Source organism: Salvelinus alpinus, chromosome 15 (genome assembly GCF_045679555.1).
Source record: "Salvelinus alpinus chromosome 15, SLU_Salpinus.1, whole genome shotgun sequence".
NCBI lineage: Eukaryota > Metazoa > Chordata > Actinopteri > Salmoniformes > Salmonidae > Salvelinus > Salvelinus alpinus.
Window position 1 is genome coordinate 2,436,437 of NC_092100.1, and position 19,700 is coordinate 2,456,136.

The window sequence follows — 19,700 nt, forward strand, 5'->3', positions numbered from 1 at the left end:
ACAGTAGACAGGGAGTAGCAGCACGTTGATACAGTAGACAGGGAGTAGCAGCACGTTGATACAGTAGACAGGGAGTAGCAGCACGTTGATACAGTAGACAGGGAGTAGCCAGCACGTTGATACAGTAGACAGAGAGTAGCAGCACGTTGATACAGTAGACAGGGAGTAGCCAGCACGTTGATACAGTAGACAGAGAGTAGCAGCACGTTGATACAGTAGACAGGGAGTAGCCAGCACGTTGATACAGTAGACAGGAAGTAGCCAGCACGTTGATACAGTAGACAGGGAGTAGCCAGCACGTTGATACAGTAGACAGAGAGTAGCAGCACGTTGATACAGTAGACAGGGAGTAGCCAGCACGTTGATACAGTAGAAAGAGAGTAGCAGCACGTTGATACAGTAGACAGGGAGTAGCCAGCACGTTGATACAGTAGACAGAGAGTAGCCAGCACGTTGATACAGTAGACAGGGAGTAGCAGCACGTTGATACAGTAGACAGGGAGTAGCAGCACGTTGATACAGTAGACAGGGAGTAGCCAGCACGTTGATACAGTAGACAGAGAGTAGCAGCACGTTGATACAGTAGACAGAGAGTAGCAGCACGTTGATACAGTAGACAGAGAGTAGCAGCACGTTGATACAGTAGACAGGGAGTAGCCAGCACGTTGATACAGTAGACAGGGAGTAGCCAGCACGTTGATACAGTAGGCAGAGAGTAGCAGCACGTTGATACAGTAGACAGGGAGTAGCAGCACGTTGATACAGTAGACAGAGAGTAGCAGCACGTTGATACAGTAGACAGGGAGTAGCCAGCACGTTGATACAGTAGACAGAGAGTAGCAGCACGTTGATACAGTAGACAGGGAGTAGCAGCACGTTGATACAGTAGACAGGGAGTAGCAGCACGTTGATACAGTAGACAGGGAGTAGCAGCACGTTGATACAGTAGACAGGGAGTAGCAGCACGTTGATACAGTAGACAGAGAGTAGCAGCACGTTGATACAGTAGACAGGGAGTAGCCAGCACGTTGATACAGTAGACAGGGAGTAGCAGCACGTTGATACAGTAGACAGGGAGTAGCCAGCACGTTGATACAGTAGACAGAGAGTAGCCAGCACGTTGATACAGTAGACAGGGAGTAGCCAGCACGTTGATACAGTAGACAGAGAGTAGCAGCACGTTGATACAGTAGACAGAGAGTAGCAGCACGTTGATACAGTAGACAGAGAGTAGCAGCACGTTGATACAGTAGACAGGGAGTAGCAGCACGTTGATACAGTAGACAGAGAGTAGCAGCACGTTGATACAGTAGACAGGGAGTAGCCAGCACGTTGATACAGTAGACAGGGAGTAGCCAGCACGTTGATACAGTAGACAGAGAGTAGCAGCACGTTGATACAGTAGACAGGGAGTAGCAGCACGTTGATACAGTAGGCAGGGAGTAGCCAGCACGTTGATACAGTAGACAGGAAGTAGCCAGCACGTTGATACAGTAGACAGGGAGTAGCCAGCACGTTGATACAGTAGACAGGGAGTAGCCAGCACGTTGATACAGTAGACAGGGAGTAGCCAGCACGTTGATACAGTAGACAGAGAGTAGCAGCACGTTGATACAGTAGACAGGAAGTAGCCAGCACGTTGATACAGTAGACAGAGAGTAGCAGCACGTTGATACAGTAGACAGGGAGTAGCAGCACGTTGATACAGTAGACAGGGAGTAGCCAGCACGTTGATACAGTAGGCAGAGAGTAGCCAGCACGTTGATACAGTAGACAGGGAGTAGCCAGCACGTTGATACAGTAGACAGAGAGTAGCAGCACGTTGATACAGTAGACAGGGAGTAGCCAGCACGTTGATACAGTAGACAGGGAGTAGCCAGCACGTTGATACAGTAGACAGAGAGTAGCAGCACGTTGATACAGTAGACAGAGAGTAGGCAGCACGTTGATACAGTAGACAGGGAGTAGCAGCACGTTGATACAGTAGACAGAGAGTAGGCAGCACGTTGATACAGTAGACAGGGAGTAGCCAGCACGTTGATACAGTAGACAGAGAGTAGCAGCACGTTGATACAGTAGACAGAGAGTAGGCAGCACGTTGATACAGTAGACAGGGAGTAGCAGCACGTTGATACAGTAGACAGAGAGTAGCCAGCACGTTGATACAGTAGACAGGGAGTAGCAGCACGTTGATACAGTAGACAGAGAGTAGCAGCACGTTGATACAGTAGACAGAGAGTAGGCAGCACGTTGATACAGTAGACAGGGAGTAGCAGCACGTTGATACAGTAGACAGAGAGTAGCAGCACGTTGATACAGTAGACAGAGAGTAGCAGCACGTTGATACAGTAGACAGAGAGTAGCAGCACGTTGATACAGTAGACAGGGAGTAGCCAGCACGTTGATACAGTAGACAGGGAGTAGCCAGCACGTTGATACAGTAGGCAGAGAGTAGCAGCACGTTGATACAGTAGACAGGGAGTAGCAGCACGTTGATACAGTAGACAGAGAGTAGCAGCACGTTGATACAGTAGACAGGGAGTAGCCAGCACGTTGATACAGTAGACAGAGAGTAGCAGCACGTTGATACAGTAGACAGGGAGTAGCAGCACGTTGATACAGTAGACAGGGAGTAGCAGCACGTTGATACAGTAGACAGGGAGTAGCAGCACGTTGATACAGTAGACAGGGAGTAGCAGCACGTTGATACAGTAGACAGAGAGTAGCAGCACGTTGATACAGTAGACAGGGAGTAGCCAGCACGTTGATACAGTAGACAGGGAGTAGCAGCACGTTGATACAGTAGACAGGGAGTAGCCAGCACGTTGATACAGTAGACAGAGAGTAGCCAGCACGTTGATACAGTAGACAGGGAGTAGCCAGCACGTTGATACAGTAGACAGAGAGTAGCAGCACGTTGATACAGTAGACAGAGAGTAGCAGCACGTTGATACAGTAGACAGAGAGTAGCAGCACGTTGATACAGTAGACAGGGAGTAGCCAGCACGTTGATACAGTAGACAGGGAGTAGCCAGCACGTTGATACAGTAGGCAGAGAGTAGCAGCACGTTGATACAGTAGACAGGGAGTAGCAGCACGTTGATACAGTAGACAGAGAGTAGCAGCACGTTGATACAGTAGACAGGGAGTAGCCAGCACGTTGATACAGTAGACAGAGAGTAGCAGCACGTTGATACAGTAGACAGGGAGTAGCAGCACGTTGATACAGTAGACAGGGAGTAGCAGCACGTTGATACAGTAGACAGGGAGTAGCAGCACGTTGATACAGTAGACAGGGAGTAGCAGCACGTTGATACAGTAGACAGAGAGTAGCAGCACGTTGATACAGTAGACAGGGAGTAGCCAGCACGTTGATACAGTAGACAGGGAGTAGCAGCACGTTGATACAGTAGACAGGGAGTAGCCAGCACGTTGATACAGTAGACAGAGAGTAGCCAGCACGTTGATACAGTAGACAGGGAGTAGCCAGCACGTTGATACAGTAGACAGAGAGTAGCAGCACGTTGATACAGTAGACAGAGAGTAGCAGCACGTTGATACAGTAGACAGAGAGTAGCAGCACGTTGATACAGTAGACAGGGAGTAGCAGCACGTTGATACAGTAGACAGAGAGTAGCAGCACGTTGATACAGTAGACAGGGAGTAGCCAGCACGTTGATACAGTAGACAGGGAGTAGCCAGCACGTTGATACAGTAGACAGAGAGTAGCAGCACGTTGATACAGTAGACAGGGAGTAGCAGCACGTTGATACAGTAGGCAGGGAGTAGCCAGCACGTTGATACAGTAGACAGGAAGTAGCCAGCACGTTGATACAGTAGACAGGGAGTAGCCAGCACGTTGATACAGTAGACAGGGAGTAGCCAGCACGTTGATACAGTAGACAGGGAGTAGCCAGCACGTTGATACAGTAGACAGAGAGTAGCAGCACGTTGATACAGTAGACAGGAAGTAGCCAGCACGTTGATACAGTAGACAGAGAGTAGCAGCACGTTGATACAGTAGACAGGGAGTAGCAGCACGTTGATACAGTAGACAGGGAGTAGCCAGCACGTTGATACAGTAGGCAGAGAGTAGCCAGCACGTTGATACAGTAGACAGGGAGTAGCCAGCACGTTGATACAGTAGACAGAGAGTAGCAGCACGTTGATACAGTAGACAGGGAGTAGCCAGCACGTTGATACAGTAGACAGGGAGTAGCCAGCACGTTGATACAGTAGACAGAGAGTAGCAGCACGTTGATACAGTAGACAGAGAGTAGGCAGCACGTTGATACAGTAGACAGGGAGTAGCAGCACGTTGATACAGTAGACAGAGAGTAGGCAGCACGTTGATACAGTAGACAGGGAGTAGCCAGCACGTTGATACAGTAGACAGAGAGTAGCAGCACGTTGATACAGTAGACAGAGAGTAGGCAGCACGTTGATACAGTAGACAGGGAGTAGCAGCACGTTGATACAGTAGACAGAGAGTAGCCAGCACGTTGATACAGTAGACAGGGAGTAGCAGCACGTTGATACAGTAGACAGAGAGTAGCAGCACGTTGATACAGTAGACAGAGAGTAGGCAGCACGTTGATACAGTAGACAGGGAGTAGCAGCACGTTGATACAGTAGACAGAGAGTAGCAGCACGTTGATACAGTAGACAGAGAGTAGCAGCACGTTGATACAGTAGACAGAGAGTAGCAGCACGTTGATACAGTAGACAGGGAGTAGCCAGCACGTTGATACAGTAGACAGGGAGTAGCCAGCACGTTGATACAGTAGGCAGAGAGTAGCAGCACGTTGATACAGTAGACAGGGAGTAGCAGCACGTTGATACAGTAGACAGAGAGTAGCAGCACGTTGATACAGTAGACAGGGAGTAGCCAGCACGTTGATACAGTAGACAGAGAGTAGCAGCACGTTGATACAGTAGACAGGGAGTAGCAGCACGTTGATACAGTAGACAGGGAGTAGCAGCACGTTGATACAGTAGACAGGGAGTAGCAGCACGTTGATACAGTAGACAGGGAGTAGCAGCACGTTGATACAGTAGACAGAGAGTAGCAGCACGTTGATACAGTAGACAGGGAGTAGCCAGCACGTTGATACAGTAGACAGGGAGTAGCAGCACGTTGATACAGTAGACAGGGAGTAGCCAGCACGTTGATACAGTAGACAGAGAGTAGCCAGCACGTTGATACAGTAGACAGGGAGTAGCCAGCACGTTGATACAGTAGACAGAGAGTAGCAGCACGTTGATACAGTAGACAGAGAGTAGCAGCACGTTGATACAGTAGACAGAGAGTAGCAGCACGTTGATACAGTAGACAGGGAGTAGCAGCACGTTGATACAGTAGACAGAGAGTAGCAGCACGTTGATACAGTAGACAGGGAGTAGCCAGCACGTTGATACAGTAGACAGGGAGTAGCCAGCACGTTGATACAGTAGACAGAGAGTAGCAGCACGTTGATACAGTAGACAGGGAGTAGCAGCACGTTGATACAGTAGGCAGGGAGTAGCCAGCACGTTGATACAGTAGACAGGAAGTAGCCAGCACGTTGATACAGTAGACAGGGAGTAGCCAGCACGTTGATACAGTAGACAGGGAGTAGCCAGCACGTTGATACAGTAGACAGGGAGTAGCCAGCACGTTGATACAGTAGGCAGAGAGTAGCCAGCACGTTGATACAGTAGACAGAGAGTAGCCAGCACGTTGATACAGTAGACAGGGAGTAGCCAGCACGTTGATACAGTAGGCAGAGAGTAGCCAGCACGTTGATACAGTAGACAGGGAGTAGCCAGCACGTTGATACAGTAGACAGAGAGTAGCAGCACGTTGATACAGTAGACAGAGAGTAGCAGCACGTTGATACAGTAGACAGGGAGTAGCCAGCACGTTGATACAGTAGACAGAGAGTAGCAGCACGTTGATACAGTAGACAGAGAGTAGGCAGCACGTTGATACAGTAGACAGGGAGTAGCAGCACGTTGATACAGTAGACAGAGAGTAGGCAGCACGTTGATACAGTAGACAGGGAGTAGCCAGCACGTTGATACAGTAGACAGAGAGTAGCCAGCACGTTGATACAGTAGACAGAGAGTAGGCAGCACGTTGATACAGTAGACAGGGAGTAGCAGCACGTTGATACAGTAGACAGAGAGTAGCCAGCACGTTGATACAGTAGACAGGGAGTAGCAGCACGTTGATACAGTAGACAGAGAGTAGCAGCACGTTGATACAGTAGACAGAGAGTAGGCAGCACGTTGATACAGTAGACAGGGAGTAGCAGCACGTTGATACAGTAGACAGGGAGTAGCAGCACGTTGATACAGTAGGCAGAGAGTAGCCAGCACGTTGATACAGTAGACAGGGAGTAGCAGCACGTTGATACAGTAGACAGAGAGTAGCAGCACGTTGATACAGTAGACAGGGAGTAGCAGCACGTTGATACAGTAGACAGGGAGTAGCAGCACGTTGATACAGTAGACAGGGAGTAGCAGCACGTTGATACAGTAGACAGGGAGTAGCAGCACGTTGATACAGTAGGCAGAGAGTAGCAGCACGTTGATACAGTAGACAGGGAGTAGCCAGCACGTTGATACAGTAGACAGGGAGTAGCAGCACGTTGATACAGTAGACAGAGAGTAGCAGCACGTTGATACAGTAGACAGGGAGTAGCAGCACGTTGATACAGTAGACAGGGAGTAGGCAGCACGTTGATACAGTAGACAGGGAGTAGCAGCACATTGATACAGTAGACAGGGAGTAGCAGCACGTTGATACAGTAGACAGGGAGTAGCAGCACATTGATACAGTAGACAGAGAGTAGCAGCACGTTGATACAGTAGACAGGGAGTAGCAGCACGTTGATACAGTAGACAGGGAGTAGCAGCACGTTGATACAGTAGACAGGGAGTAGCCAGCACGTTGATACAGTAGACAGGGAGTAGCAGCACGTTGATACAGTAGACAGGGAGTAGCAGCACGTTGATACAGTAGACAGGGAGTAGCAGCACGTTGATACAGTAGACAGAGAGTAGCAGCACGTTGATACAGTAGACAGAGAGTAGCCAGCACGTTGATACAGTAGACAGGGAGTAGCAGCACGTTGATACAGTAGACAGAGAGTAGCAGCACGTTGATACAGTAGACAGGGAGTAGCCAGCACGTTGATACAGTAGACAGAGAGTAGCAGCACGTTGATACAGTAGACAGGGAGTAGGCAACACGTTGATACAGTAGACAGGGAGTAGCCAGCACGTTGATACAGTAGGCAGAGAGTAGCCAGCACGTTGATACAGTAGACAGAGAGTAGCCAGCACGTTGATACAGTAGACAGGGAGTAGCAGCACGTTGATACAGTAGACAGAGAGTAGCAGCACGTTGATACAGTAGGCAGAGAGTAGCCAGCACGTTGATACAGTAGACAGGGAGTAGCAGCACGTTGATACAGTAGACAGGGAGTAGCAGCACGTTGATACAGTAGACAGGGAGTAGCAGCACGTTGATACAGTAGACAGGGAGTAGCCAGCACGTTGATACAGTAGACAGGGAGTAGCCAGCACGTTGATACAGTAGACAGGGAGTAGCCAGCACGTTGATACAGTAGACAGGGAGTAGCAGCACGTTGATACAGTAGACAGGGAGTAGCAGCACGTTGATACAGTAGACAGGGAGTAGCCAGCACGTTGATACAGTAGACAGGGAGTAGCCAGCACGTTGATACAGTAGACAGAGAGTAGCAGCACGTTGATACAGTAGACAGAGAGTAGCCAGCACGTTGATACAGTAGACAGGGAGTAGCAGCACGTTGATACAGTAGACAGAGAGTAGCCAGCACGTTGATACAGTAGACAGGGAGTAGCCAGCACGTTGATACAGTAGACAGGGAGTACAGCACGTTGATACAGTAGACAGGGAGTAGCAGCACGTTGATACAGTAGACAGAGAGTAGCCAGCACGTTGATAAGGTAGGATCCCTAGGCCGCTAGGGAGTTTGTTGTTGTTGCCTAACAAGCTCTATTCTGGTGGCTTCTGGTACTTTCTAATGGCTCGATTCCATCTGAAATACACAGCTAAATGATTGAATGATTTACCGACTTTACCTGCCTACCGACGTTACATTTGTTGTGCTATTGAGTAGAAAGACATGACTTTACAGTTAAAATGACTGAACATTTCTGTTTTCAGTTTGTTAGTAGTTTTGGACATCAACTAGGCCTAGATATGATCAGGGTTATTCTCTAAGATCGCCTTTTAGCCGGTCTTCTCTTGAGATTTATAAGTCCTATTTGCCCTATGAATTGCCCCAATGATGTCTGTTCTTCAAATGATGTATTTGATTGGCTCTGCTGCTGTCGACACTTAGGGTAAGGAAACCAGGGTGGCATTTTGTATTGGGGGAATTATAGTTTTGTAACGATTATCGTGGGCTGAAGGAAGAGTGGACCAAGGTGCAGCATTTAAAGTGTTCATGATTTAATCCAAAAAAACTAATTGAACAAAAACAACAAACAGGAGAACGAAAGCGAAACAGTTCTATCTGGTGCAGACTCAAAACAGAAAACAACTACCCACAAACACAGGTGGGAAAAGGCTACCTAAGTATGGTTCTCAATCAGAGACAACGATAGACAGCTGCCTCTGATTGAGAACCACACCCGGCCAAACACATAGAAATAGAAAACATAGAACATAGAATACCCACCCCAACTCACGCCCCGACCAAACCAAAATAGAGACACAAAAAGGATCTCTAAGGTCAGGGCGTGACAAGTTTTAATGGTTTGGCCTGATAACCAGTCACTGGGGATGGGATTGTCAGGGGAGGGGCAGGATGTTTGTTGAGACAGAGTTGGTAGGGTTTCAGAGCTGTCAATCAATCACTGTGGGTGGGACTTTGAGGGAAGGAGGTCGGTTTGTAATCTAGTCAGAAAAACTCTTTCAATTTAGTTTGTGGCAAAAAAAACTAAGAGAACGGTTGTTCTGTCTGGTCAACATGGATTCCCTGTTGAGAAGCAATATAGAATTACAGGAAAATTGTTTTAGAAAATTCTAACATTTTCAGACCCCCAGACCTTCCAGATAAAACCCTCTTAGGCCTCACCCCCCCCTATCTGAGATATCTACTGTAGCCCTCATCCTCCACATATAACACACGTTCTGCCAGTCACATTCTGTTAAAGGTCCCCCAAAGCACACACATCCCCGGGTCAAATATGCAAGCCCTCGCATAATATGCGGGCAATTGTTGATTTTGCAAAATAAATCTGTTATTGGGACTGCAGAATGAGGCTCTCGTCTTCACTACCTATTGTCCTGCAGTGAGGATTCAACATATTCATCAGAATGAGGCTCTCGTCTTCACTACCTATTGTCCTGCAGTGAGGATTCAACATATTCATCAGAATGAGGCTCTCGTCTCCACTACCTATTGTTCCTGCAGTGAGGATTCAACATCTTCATCAGAATGAGGCTCTCGTCTTCACTACCCTATTGTTCCTGCAGTGAGGATTCAACATATTCATCAGAATGAGGCTCTCGTCTCCACTACCTATTGTTCCTGCAGTGAGGATTCAACATCTTCATCAGAATGAGGCTCTCGTCTTCACTACCTATTGTTCCTGCAGTGAGGATTCAACATATTCATCAGAATGAGGCTCTCGTCTCCACTACCCTATTGTTCCTGCAGTGAGGATTCAACATCTTCATCAGAATGAGGCTCTCGTCTCCACTACCCTATTGTCCTGCAGTGAGGATTCAACATATTCATCAGAATGAGGCTCTCGTCTCCACTACCTATTGTTCCTGCAGTGAGGATTCAACATCTTCATCAGAATGAGGCTCTCGTCTCCACTACCCTATTGTCCTGCAGTGAGGATTCAACATCTTCATCAGAATGAGGCTCTCGTCTCCACTACCTATTGTTCCTGCAGTGAGGATTCAACATATTCATCAGAATGAGGCTCTCGTCTCCACTACCTATTGTTCCTGCAGTGAGGATTCAACATATTCATCAGAATGAGGCTCTCGTCTCCACTACCCTATTGTTCCTGCAGTGAGGATTCAACATATTCATCAGAATGAGGCTCTCGTCTCCACTACCCTATTGTCCTGCAGTGAGGATTCAACATATTCATCAGAATGAGGCTCTCGTCTCCACTACCTATTGTTCCTGCAGTGAGGATTCAACATATTCATCAGAATGAGGCTCTCGTCTCCACTACCCTATTGTTCCTGCAGTGAGGATTCAACATATTCATCAGAATGAGGCTCTCGTCTTCACTACCTATTGTTCCTGCAGTGAGGATTCAACATCTTCATCAGAATGAGGCTCTCGTCTCCACTACCCTATTGTTCCTGCAGTGAGGATTCAACATCTTCATCAGAATGAGGCTCTCGTCTCCACTACCTATTGTTCCTGCAGTGAGGATTCAACATATTCATCAGAATGAGGCTCTCGTCTCCACTACCTATTGTTCCTGCAGTGAGGATTCAACATATTCATCAGAATGAGGCTCTCGTCTCCACTACCTATTGTTCCTGCAGTGAGGATTCAACATATTCATCAGAATGAGGCTCTCGTCTCCACTACCTATTGTTCCTGCAGTGAGGATTCAACATATTCATCAGAATGAGGCTCTCGTCTCCACTACCCTATTGGTCCTGCAGTGAGGATTCAACATATTCATCAGAATGAGGCTCTCGTCTTCACTACCCTATTGTCCTGCAGTGAGGATTCAACATATTCATCAGAATGAGGCTCTCGTCTCCACTACCTATTGTTCCTGCAGTGAGGATTCAACATATTCATCAGAATGAGGCTCTCGTCTCCACTACCCTATTGGTCCTGCAGTGAGGATTCAACATCTTCATCAGAATGAGGCTCTCTCGTCTTCACTACCTATTGTTCCTGCAGTGAGGATTCAACATATTCATCAGAATGAGGCTCTCGTCTCCACTACCCTATTGGTCCTGCAGTGAGGATTCAACATCTTCATCAGAATGAGGCTCTCTCGTCTTCACTACCTATTGTTCCTGCAGTGAGGATTCAACATATTCATCAGAATGAGGCTCTCGTCTCCACTACCCTATTGTTCCTGCAGTGAGGATTCAACATCTTCATCAGAATGAGGCTCTCGTCTTCACTACCTATTGTTCCTGCAGTGAGGATTCAACATCTTCATCAGAATGAGGCTCTCGTCTCCACTACCTATTGTTCCTGCAGTGAGGATTCAACATATTCATCAGAATGAGGCTCTCGTCTCCACTACCTATTGTTCCTGCAGTGAGGATTCAACATCTTCATCAGAATGAGGCTCTCGTCTTCACTACCCTATTGTCCTGCAGTGAGGATTCAACATATTCATCAGAATGAGGCTCTCGTCTCCACTACCTATTGTCCTGCAGTGAGGATTCAACATATTCATCAGAATGTTTTTGAATTTATGTGCGGAGAATCGGCAAAAAGCAGGAGTATCCTACCAGTATTTAGGAGCCAAATGCAGGGCCGGATTAAGACATCACCGGACTTTATTAGTTTTCCTGGAGTTCTCCATGATACAGGATGCGAACAGGGTTTAAGTTCAATGTTTTAAATCAGTTGTTAAATGCTTATTGACAGGTAACACTGTCATTAATGTCATTCGTGTAAGGAAAGAAGGCTAGTGTTTAATGTCACACGATCTGTGAAGACTTATATTGAATGTAGGCTACCTGTTCTGCGTGTATTCATGTGTGTAGAATTGCCTTGGCCGAGAGGGTAGTGGTGTGGGCTGGGCCACCTGTTCGGTGGTGTGGGCTGGGCCACCTGTTCGGTGGTGTGGGCTGGGCCACCTGTTCGGTGGTGTGGGCTGGGCCACCTGGTCGGTGGTGTGGGCTGGGCCACCTGGTCGGTGGTGTGGGCTGGGCCACCTGTTCGGTGGTGTGGTGTGGGCTGGGCCACCTGTTCGGTGGTGTGGTGTGAGCTGGGCCACCTGTTCGGTGGTGTGGGCTGGGCCACCTGTTCGGTGGTGTGGGCTGGGCCACCTGGTCTGTGGTGTGGGCTGGGCCACCTGTTCGTTGGTGTGGTGTGAGCTGGGCCACCTGTTCGGTGGTGTGGGCTGGGCCACCTGTTCTGTGGTGTGGGCTGGGCCACCTGTTCGGTGGTGTGGTGTGGGCCACCTGTTCGGTGGTGTGGGCTGGGCCACCTGTTCGGTGGTGTGGGCTGGGCCACCTGGTCGGTGGTGTGGTGTGGGCTGGGCCACCTGTTCGGTGGTGTGGTGTGGGCTGGGCCACCTGTTCTGTGGTGTGGGCTGGGCCACCTGTTTGTTGGGCTGGGCGACCTGTTCGGTGACTGGCGAATTGAACGTTTTAAATGAAAAGAAGCCTAGTTAATTCATAAAGTGGAGAACACTGGTCACTGTGTAACATTGTATAGACATTAATACAGGTTTTCCATGTTGCAGTCATGCCAGTTCTATTTTGCTCAGTGGCCTATTAAAGCAATGCATATTTCATCTGCTCTCTTTTACCATTGATATCGACCCTTCATTTGTCCTCGTCAGCGATTGGCTATAGACCGGTTCTGTGGGGAGGTGCGTCGTCTCTGCCACGCTGAGAGGAGGAAGGACTTTGTCTCCGAGGCCTACCTGCTGACCTTGGGGAAGTTCATCAACATGTTTGCTGTGCTGGACGAACTCAAGAACATGAAGTGTAGCGTCAAGAACGACCACTCTGCCTACAAACGGTACTACACACACACACACACACACACAGTAGTGAGTCATTTAGCAGACTCTTATCCAGAGAGACTACAGTAGTGAGTCATTTACCAGACTCTCTTATCCAGAGACACTACAGTAGGGAGTCATTTAGCAGACTCTCTTATCCAGAGAGACTTACAGTAGTGCGTCATTTAGCAGACTCTCTTATCCAGAGAGACTTACAGTAGTGAGTCATTTAGCAGACTCTCTTATCCAGAGAGACTACAGTAGTGAGTCATTTAGCAGACTCTCTTATCCAGAGAGACTTACAGTAGTGAGTCATTTAGCAGACTCTCTTATCCAGAGAGACTACAGTAGTGAGTCATTTAACAGACTCTCTTATCCAGAGAGACTTACAGTAGTGAGTCATTTAGCAGACTCTCTTATCCAGAGAGACCTGGATCTAAAGATCCATGCCAAATCTTTTCAGTCGCCTGAGGGGGAATAGGTGTTGTCGTGCCCTCTTCACGACTGTCTTGGTATGTTTGGACCATGATAGTTCGTTGGTGATGTGGACACCAAGGGACTTGAAACTCTTCTGTTCTGCTCTGTTTTGTGTATGGCCAGGGAGTTTTCTCCCTCCCTCTCATGCCCCCTAGAGGTGTAGCAGTGGTGATGCCACTCTAGTTTAAAGCAGTTTTATTAAAGGAGGAGGTCATTTTTTAATAAACATTTAGATTGTGTATTCGAGCCTCAGTGTTGCATGTATTTCTTGGTTTTTGTCTCTTCCTGTGGTGATTTCAATGACATGTCTGTGTGTCTGTGTTGATGCCGGTGTCTGTATGTCTGTGTCTATGTGTCTGTGTTGATGTATGTGTCTGTGTTGATGTCTGTGCCTGTGTCTGTCTGTGTGTGGCTGTGGCTGTGTCTGTGTTGATGTTGGGTGAATAATCTCCTTCTCCCCCTCCCCTCCTTCTCCCCCTCTCCCTCCCCTCTCCCTCTCCTCTCCCTCTCCTTCTCTCCCCCTCCCCTCCTCTCCCTCCCCCTCCCTCTCCTCTCCCCCCCTCCTTCTCCCTCTCCCCCTCCCTCTCCCTCTCCCCCTCCCTCTCCTCTCCCTCTCCCCCTCCCTCTCCTCTCCCCGTCCTTCTCCCCCTCCCTCTCCCTCTCCTCTCCCCCTCCTTCTCCCCCTCCCTCTCCTCTCCCTCTCCCCCTCCCTCTCCTCTCCCCGTCCTTCTCCCCCTCCCTCTCCCTCTCCTCTCCCCCTCCTTCTCCCCCTCCCTCTCCTCTCCTCCTCCCTCTCCTCTCCCCCTGTAGAGCTGCCCAGTTCCTCAGGAAGATGTCAGAACCCTCGTCCATCCAGGAGTCTCAGAACCTCTCCATGTTTCTGGCCAACCACAACAAGATCACTCAGGTAACACACACACCTGGCCAACCACAACAAGATCACTCAGGTAACACACACCTGGCCAACCACAACAAGATCACTCAGGTAACACACACACCTGGCCAACCACAACAAGATCACTCAGGTAACACACACACCTGGCCAACCACAACAAGATCACTCAGGTAACACACACACCTGGCCAACCACAACAAGATCACTCAGGTAACACACACACCTGGCCAACCACAACAAGATCACTCAGGTAACACACACCTGGCCAACCACAACAAGATCACGCAGGTAACACACACCTGGCCAACCACAACAAGATCACTCAGGTAACACACACCTGGCCAACCACAACAAGATCACTCAGGTAAACACACACCTGGCCAACCACAACAAGATCACTCAGGTAACACACACCTGGCCAACCACAACAAGATCACTCAGGTAAAACACACCTGGCCAACCACAACAAGATCACTCAGGTAACACACACACCTGGCCAACCACAACAAGATCACTCAGGTAACACACACACCTGGCCAACCACAACAAGATCACTCAGGTAACACACACCTGGCCAACCACAACAAGATCACTCAGGTAAAACACACCTGGCCAACCACAACAAGATCACTCAGGTAACACACACACCTGGCCAACCACAACAAGATCACTCAGGTAACACACACACCTGGCCAACCACAACAAGATCACTCAGGTAACACACACACCTGGCCAACCACAACAAGATCACTCAGGTAACACACACACCTGGCCAACCACAACAAGATCACTCAGGTAACACACACCTGGCCAACCACAACAAGATCACTCAGGTAACACACACACCTGGCCAACCACAACAAGATCACTCAGGTAACACACACCTGGCCAACCACAACAAGATCACTCAGGTAACACACACCTGGCCAACCACAACAAGATCACTCAGGTAACACACACCTGGCCAACCACAACAAGATCACTCAGGTAACACACACACCTGGCCAACCACAACAAGATCACTCAGGTAACACACACACCTGGCCAACCACAACAAGATCACTCAGGTAACACACACACCTGGCCAACCACAACAAGATCACTCAGGTAACACACACCTGGCCAACCACAACAAGATCACTCAGGTAACACACACCTGGCCAACCACAACAAGATCACTCAGGTAACACACACCTGGCCAACCACAACAAGATCACTCAGGTAACACACACACCTGGCCAACCACAACAAGATCACTCAGGTAACACACACACCTGGCCAACCACAACAAGATCACTCAGGTAACACACACACCTGGCCAACCACAACAAGATCACTCAGGTAACACACACACCTGGCCAACCACAACAAGATCACTCAGGTAACACACACCTGGCCAACCACAACAAGATCACTCAGGTAACACACACCTGGCCAACCACAACAAGATCACTCAGGTAACACACACACCTGGCCAACCACAACAAGATCACTCAGGTAACACACACACCTGGCCAACCACAACAAGATCACTCAGGTAACACACACACCTGGCCAACCACAACAAGATCACTCGGGTAACACACACCTGGCCAACCACAACAAGATCACTCAGGTAACACACACCTGGCCAACCACAACAAGATCACTCAGATAACACACACACCTGGCCAACCACAACAAGATCACTCAGGTAACACACACACCTGGCCAACCACAACAAGATCACTCAGGTAACACACACACCTGGCCAACCACAACAAGATCACTCAGGTAACACACACACCTGGCCAACCACAACAAGATCACTCAGGTAACACACACACCTGGCCAACCACAACAAGATCACTCAGGTAACACACACCTGGCCAACCACAACAAGATCACTCGGGTAACACACACCTGGCCAACCACAACAAGATCACTCAGGTAACACACACCTGGCCAACCACAACAAGATCACTCAGGTAACACACACCTGGCCAACCACAACAAGATCACTCAGGTAAAATACACCTGGCCAACCACAACAAGATCACTCAGGTAACACACACCTGGCCAACCACAACAAGATCACACACACACCTGGCCAACCACAACAAGATCACTCAGGTAACACACACACCTGGCCAACCACAACAAGATCACACACACACCTGGCCAACCACAACAAGATCACTCAGGTAACACACACACCTGCCTTCCTGCCTTGGCAGGAACTAATGGGGATCCATAATAAACCCCAGGAAGAGGAGCCGCTGCTTTGGCAGGAACTAATGGGGATCCATAATAAACCCCAGGAAGAGTAGCTGCTGCCTTGGCAGGAACTAATGGGGATCCATAATAAACCCCAGGAAGAGTAGCTGCTGCCTTGGCAGGAACTAATGGGGATCCATAATAAACCCCAGGAAGAGTAGCTGCTGCCTTGGCAGGAACTAATGGGGATCCATAATAAACCCCAGGAAGAGTAGCTGCTGCCTTGGCAGGAACTAATGGGGATCTATAATAAACCCCAGGAAGAGTAGCTGCTGCCTTGGCAGGAACTAATGGGGATCCATAATAAACCCCAGGAAGAGTAGCTGCTGCCTTGGCAGGAACTAATGGGGATCCATAATAAACCCCAGGAAGAGTAGCTGCTGCCTTGGCAGGAACTAATGGGGATCCATAATAAACCCCAGGAAGAGTAGCTGCTGCCTTGGCAGGAACTAATGGGGATCCATAATAAACCCCAGGAAGAGTAGCTGCTGCCTTGGCAGGAACTAATGGGGATCCATAATAAATACAAATACTGAAGTAATCTAAACATTTCTGAAGTAATCTAAACTCGCTCTGTCTCTCTGTCTCTCTCTCTCTCTATGTCTCTCTCTCTCTGTGTCTCTCTCTCTTTCTCTCTCTCTGTCTCTGTCTCTCTCTCTCTGTGTCTCTCTCTCGCTCTGTCTCTGTCTCTCTCTCTGTCTCTCTCTCTCTGTGTCTCTCTCTCGCTGTCTCTCTCTCTCTCTCTGTCTTTCTCTCTGTCTCGCTCTCTCTGTCTCTCTCTCTCGCTCTGTCTCGCTCTCTTCTCTCTCTCTGTCTCTGTCTCTCTATGTCTCTCTCTCTATGTCTCTCTCTCTCTGTCTCTCTGTCTCTCTCTCTCTCTATGTCTCTCTCTCTCTGTGTCTCTCTCTCTCTCTCTTTCTCTCTCTCTGTCTCTGTCTCTCTCTCTCTGTGTCTCTCTCTCGCTCTGTCTCTGTCTCTCTCTCTCTCTCTCTCGCTCTGTCTCTGTCTCTCTCTCTGTCTCTCTCTCTCTCTCTCTCGCTCTCTCTCTCGCTCTGTCTCGCTCTCTTCTCTCTCTCTGTCTCTCTCTCTCTATGTCTCTCTCTCTATGTCTCTCTCTCTCTGTCTCTCTGTCTCTCTGTCTCTCTCGCTCTGTCTCGCTCTCTCTCTGTCTCGCTCTGTCTCTCGCTCTGTCTCTCTCTCTCTGTCTCGCTCTCGCTCTGTCTCTCTCTCTGTGTCTCTCTCTCTCTCTCTGTCTCTCTCTCTCTCTCTCTCTCTGTCTTTCTCTCTCTCTCGCTCTCTCTCTTGCTCTGTCTCTGTCTCGCTCTGTCTTGCTCTGTCTTGCTCTGTCTCTCTCTCTGTCTCTCTCTCTCTGTCTCGCTGTCTCTCTCTCTCTCTCTGTCTTTCTCTCTGTCTCGCTCTCTCTCTCGCTCTGTCTCGCTGTCTCTCTCTCTCTGTCTCTCTCTCTCTCTATGTCTCTCTCTCTCTGTCTCTCGCTCTGTCTCGCTCTCTCTCTCTCTCTCTCTCTGTCTCTGTCTCTCTGTCTCTGTCTCTCTCTCTCTATGTCTCTCTCTCTGTCTCTCTCTCTCTGTCTCGCTCTCTCTCTCTGTCTCTGTCTCTCTCTCTCTCTGTCTCTCTCTCTCTATGTCTCGCGCTCTCTCTCTCTCGCTCTCTCTCTCTATGTCTCTCTATGTCTCCAGTCTCTGCAGCAACAGTTGGAGGTGATTAACGGCCATGATGAGCTACTGGCTGACATAGTCAACCTGTGTGTTGATTACTATGAGAACAGGATGTACCTGACCCCCAACGAGAAACACATGCTGCTCAAGGTGAGCTTCTGGCTGGCAGGCTGCCAAATGGCTCCCTATTCCCTATATAGTGCACTACTAATGACCATGGGGTTTGGTCTGTACCTGTCTGCTACCTCTAGGTGATGGGGTTTGGTCTGTACCTGTCTGTTACCTCTAGGTGATGGGGTTTGGTCTGTACCTGTCTGTTACCTCTAGGTGATGGGGTTTGGTCTGTTACCTCTAGGTGATGGGGTTTGGTCTGTACCTGTCTGTTACCTCTAGGTGATGGGGTTAGGTCTATACCTGTCTGTTACCTCTAGGTGATGGGGTTTGGTCTGTACCTGTCTGTTACCTCTAGGTGATGGGGTTTGGTCTGTACCTGTCTGTTACCTCTAGGTGATGGGGTTTGGTCTGTACCTGTCTGTTACCTCTAGGTGATGGGGTTTGGTCTGTACCTGTCTGTTGCCTCTAGGTGATGGGGTTAGGTCTGTACCTGTCTGTTACCTCTAGGTGATGGGGTTAGGTCTGTACCTGTCTGTTACCTCTAGGTGATGGGGTTTGGTCTGTACCTGTCTGTTGCCTCTAGGTGATGGGGTTAGGTCTGTACCTGTCTGTTACCTCTAGGTGATGGGGTTAGGTCTGTACCTGTCTGTTACCTCTAGGTGATGGGGTTAGGTCTGTACCTGTCTGTTACCTCTAGGTGATGGGGTTTGGTCTGTACCTGTCTGTTACCTCTAGGTGATGGGGTTTGGTCTGTACCTGTCTGTTACCTCTAGGTGATGGGGTTTGGTCTGTACCTGTCTGTTACCTCTAGGTGATGGGGTTAGGTCTGTACCTGTCTGTTACCTCTAGGTGATGGGGTTTGGTCTGTACCTGTCTGTTACCTCTAGGTGATGGGGTTAGGTCTGTACCTGTCTGTTACCTCTAGGTGATGGGGTTTGGTCTGTACCTGTCTGTTACCTCTAGGTGATGGGGTTAGGTCTGTACCTGTCTGTTACCTCTAGGTGATGGGGTTTAGTCTGTACCTGTCTGTTACCTCTAGGTGATGGGGTTTGGTCTGTACCTGTCTGTTACCTCTAGGTGATGGGGTTAGGTCTGTACCTGTCTGTTACCTCTAGGTGATGGGGTTTGGTCTGTACCTGTCTGTTACCTCTAGGTGATGGGGTTTGGTCTGTACCTGTATGTTACCTCTAGGTGATGGGGTTTGGTCTGTACCTGTCTGTTACCTCTAGGTGATGGGGTTTGGTCTGTACCTGTCTGTTACCTCTAGGTGATGGGGTTTGGTCTGTTACCTCTAGGTGATGGGGTTAGGTCTGTACCTGTCTGTTACCTCTAGGTGATGGGGTTTGATCTGTACCTGTATGTTACCTCTAGGTGATGGGGTTAGGTCTGTACCTGTCTGTTACCTCTAGGTGGTGGGGTTTGGTCTGTTACCTCTAGGTGATGGGGTTAGGTCTGTACCTGTCTGTTACCTCTAGGTGATGGGGTTTGATCTGTACCTGTATGTTACCTCTAGGTGATGGGGTTAGGTCTGTACCTGTCTGTTACCTCTAGGTGGTGGGGTTTGG

The 19,700-nt window shown here is 49.0% G+C and overlaps 1 protein-coding gene across 4 annotated transcripts in view; it reads left to right on the forward strand.

Moving 5' to 3' along the window:
- Positions 1-19,700, forward strand: part of LOC139539378 (cytoplasmic FMR1-interacting protein 1 homolog) — a 107,169-nt gene that overhangs the window by 33,397 nt on the left and 54,072 nt on the right. For all 4 annotated transcript variants that reach the window (XM_071342253.1, XM_071342255.1, XM_071342254.1 and 1 more), the window contains 3 exons: positions 12,553-12,734; positions 14,005-14,101; positions 18,043-18,171. In XM_071342253.1, coding sequence (XP_071198354.1) covers positions 12,553-12,734; positions 14,005-14,101; positions 18,043-18,171 — 408 coding nt within the window. The remainder of the gene's footprint in view (positions 1-12,552; positions 12,735-14,004; positions 14,102-18,042; positions 18,172-19,700) is intronic.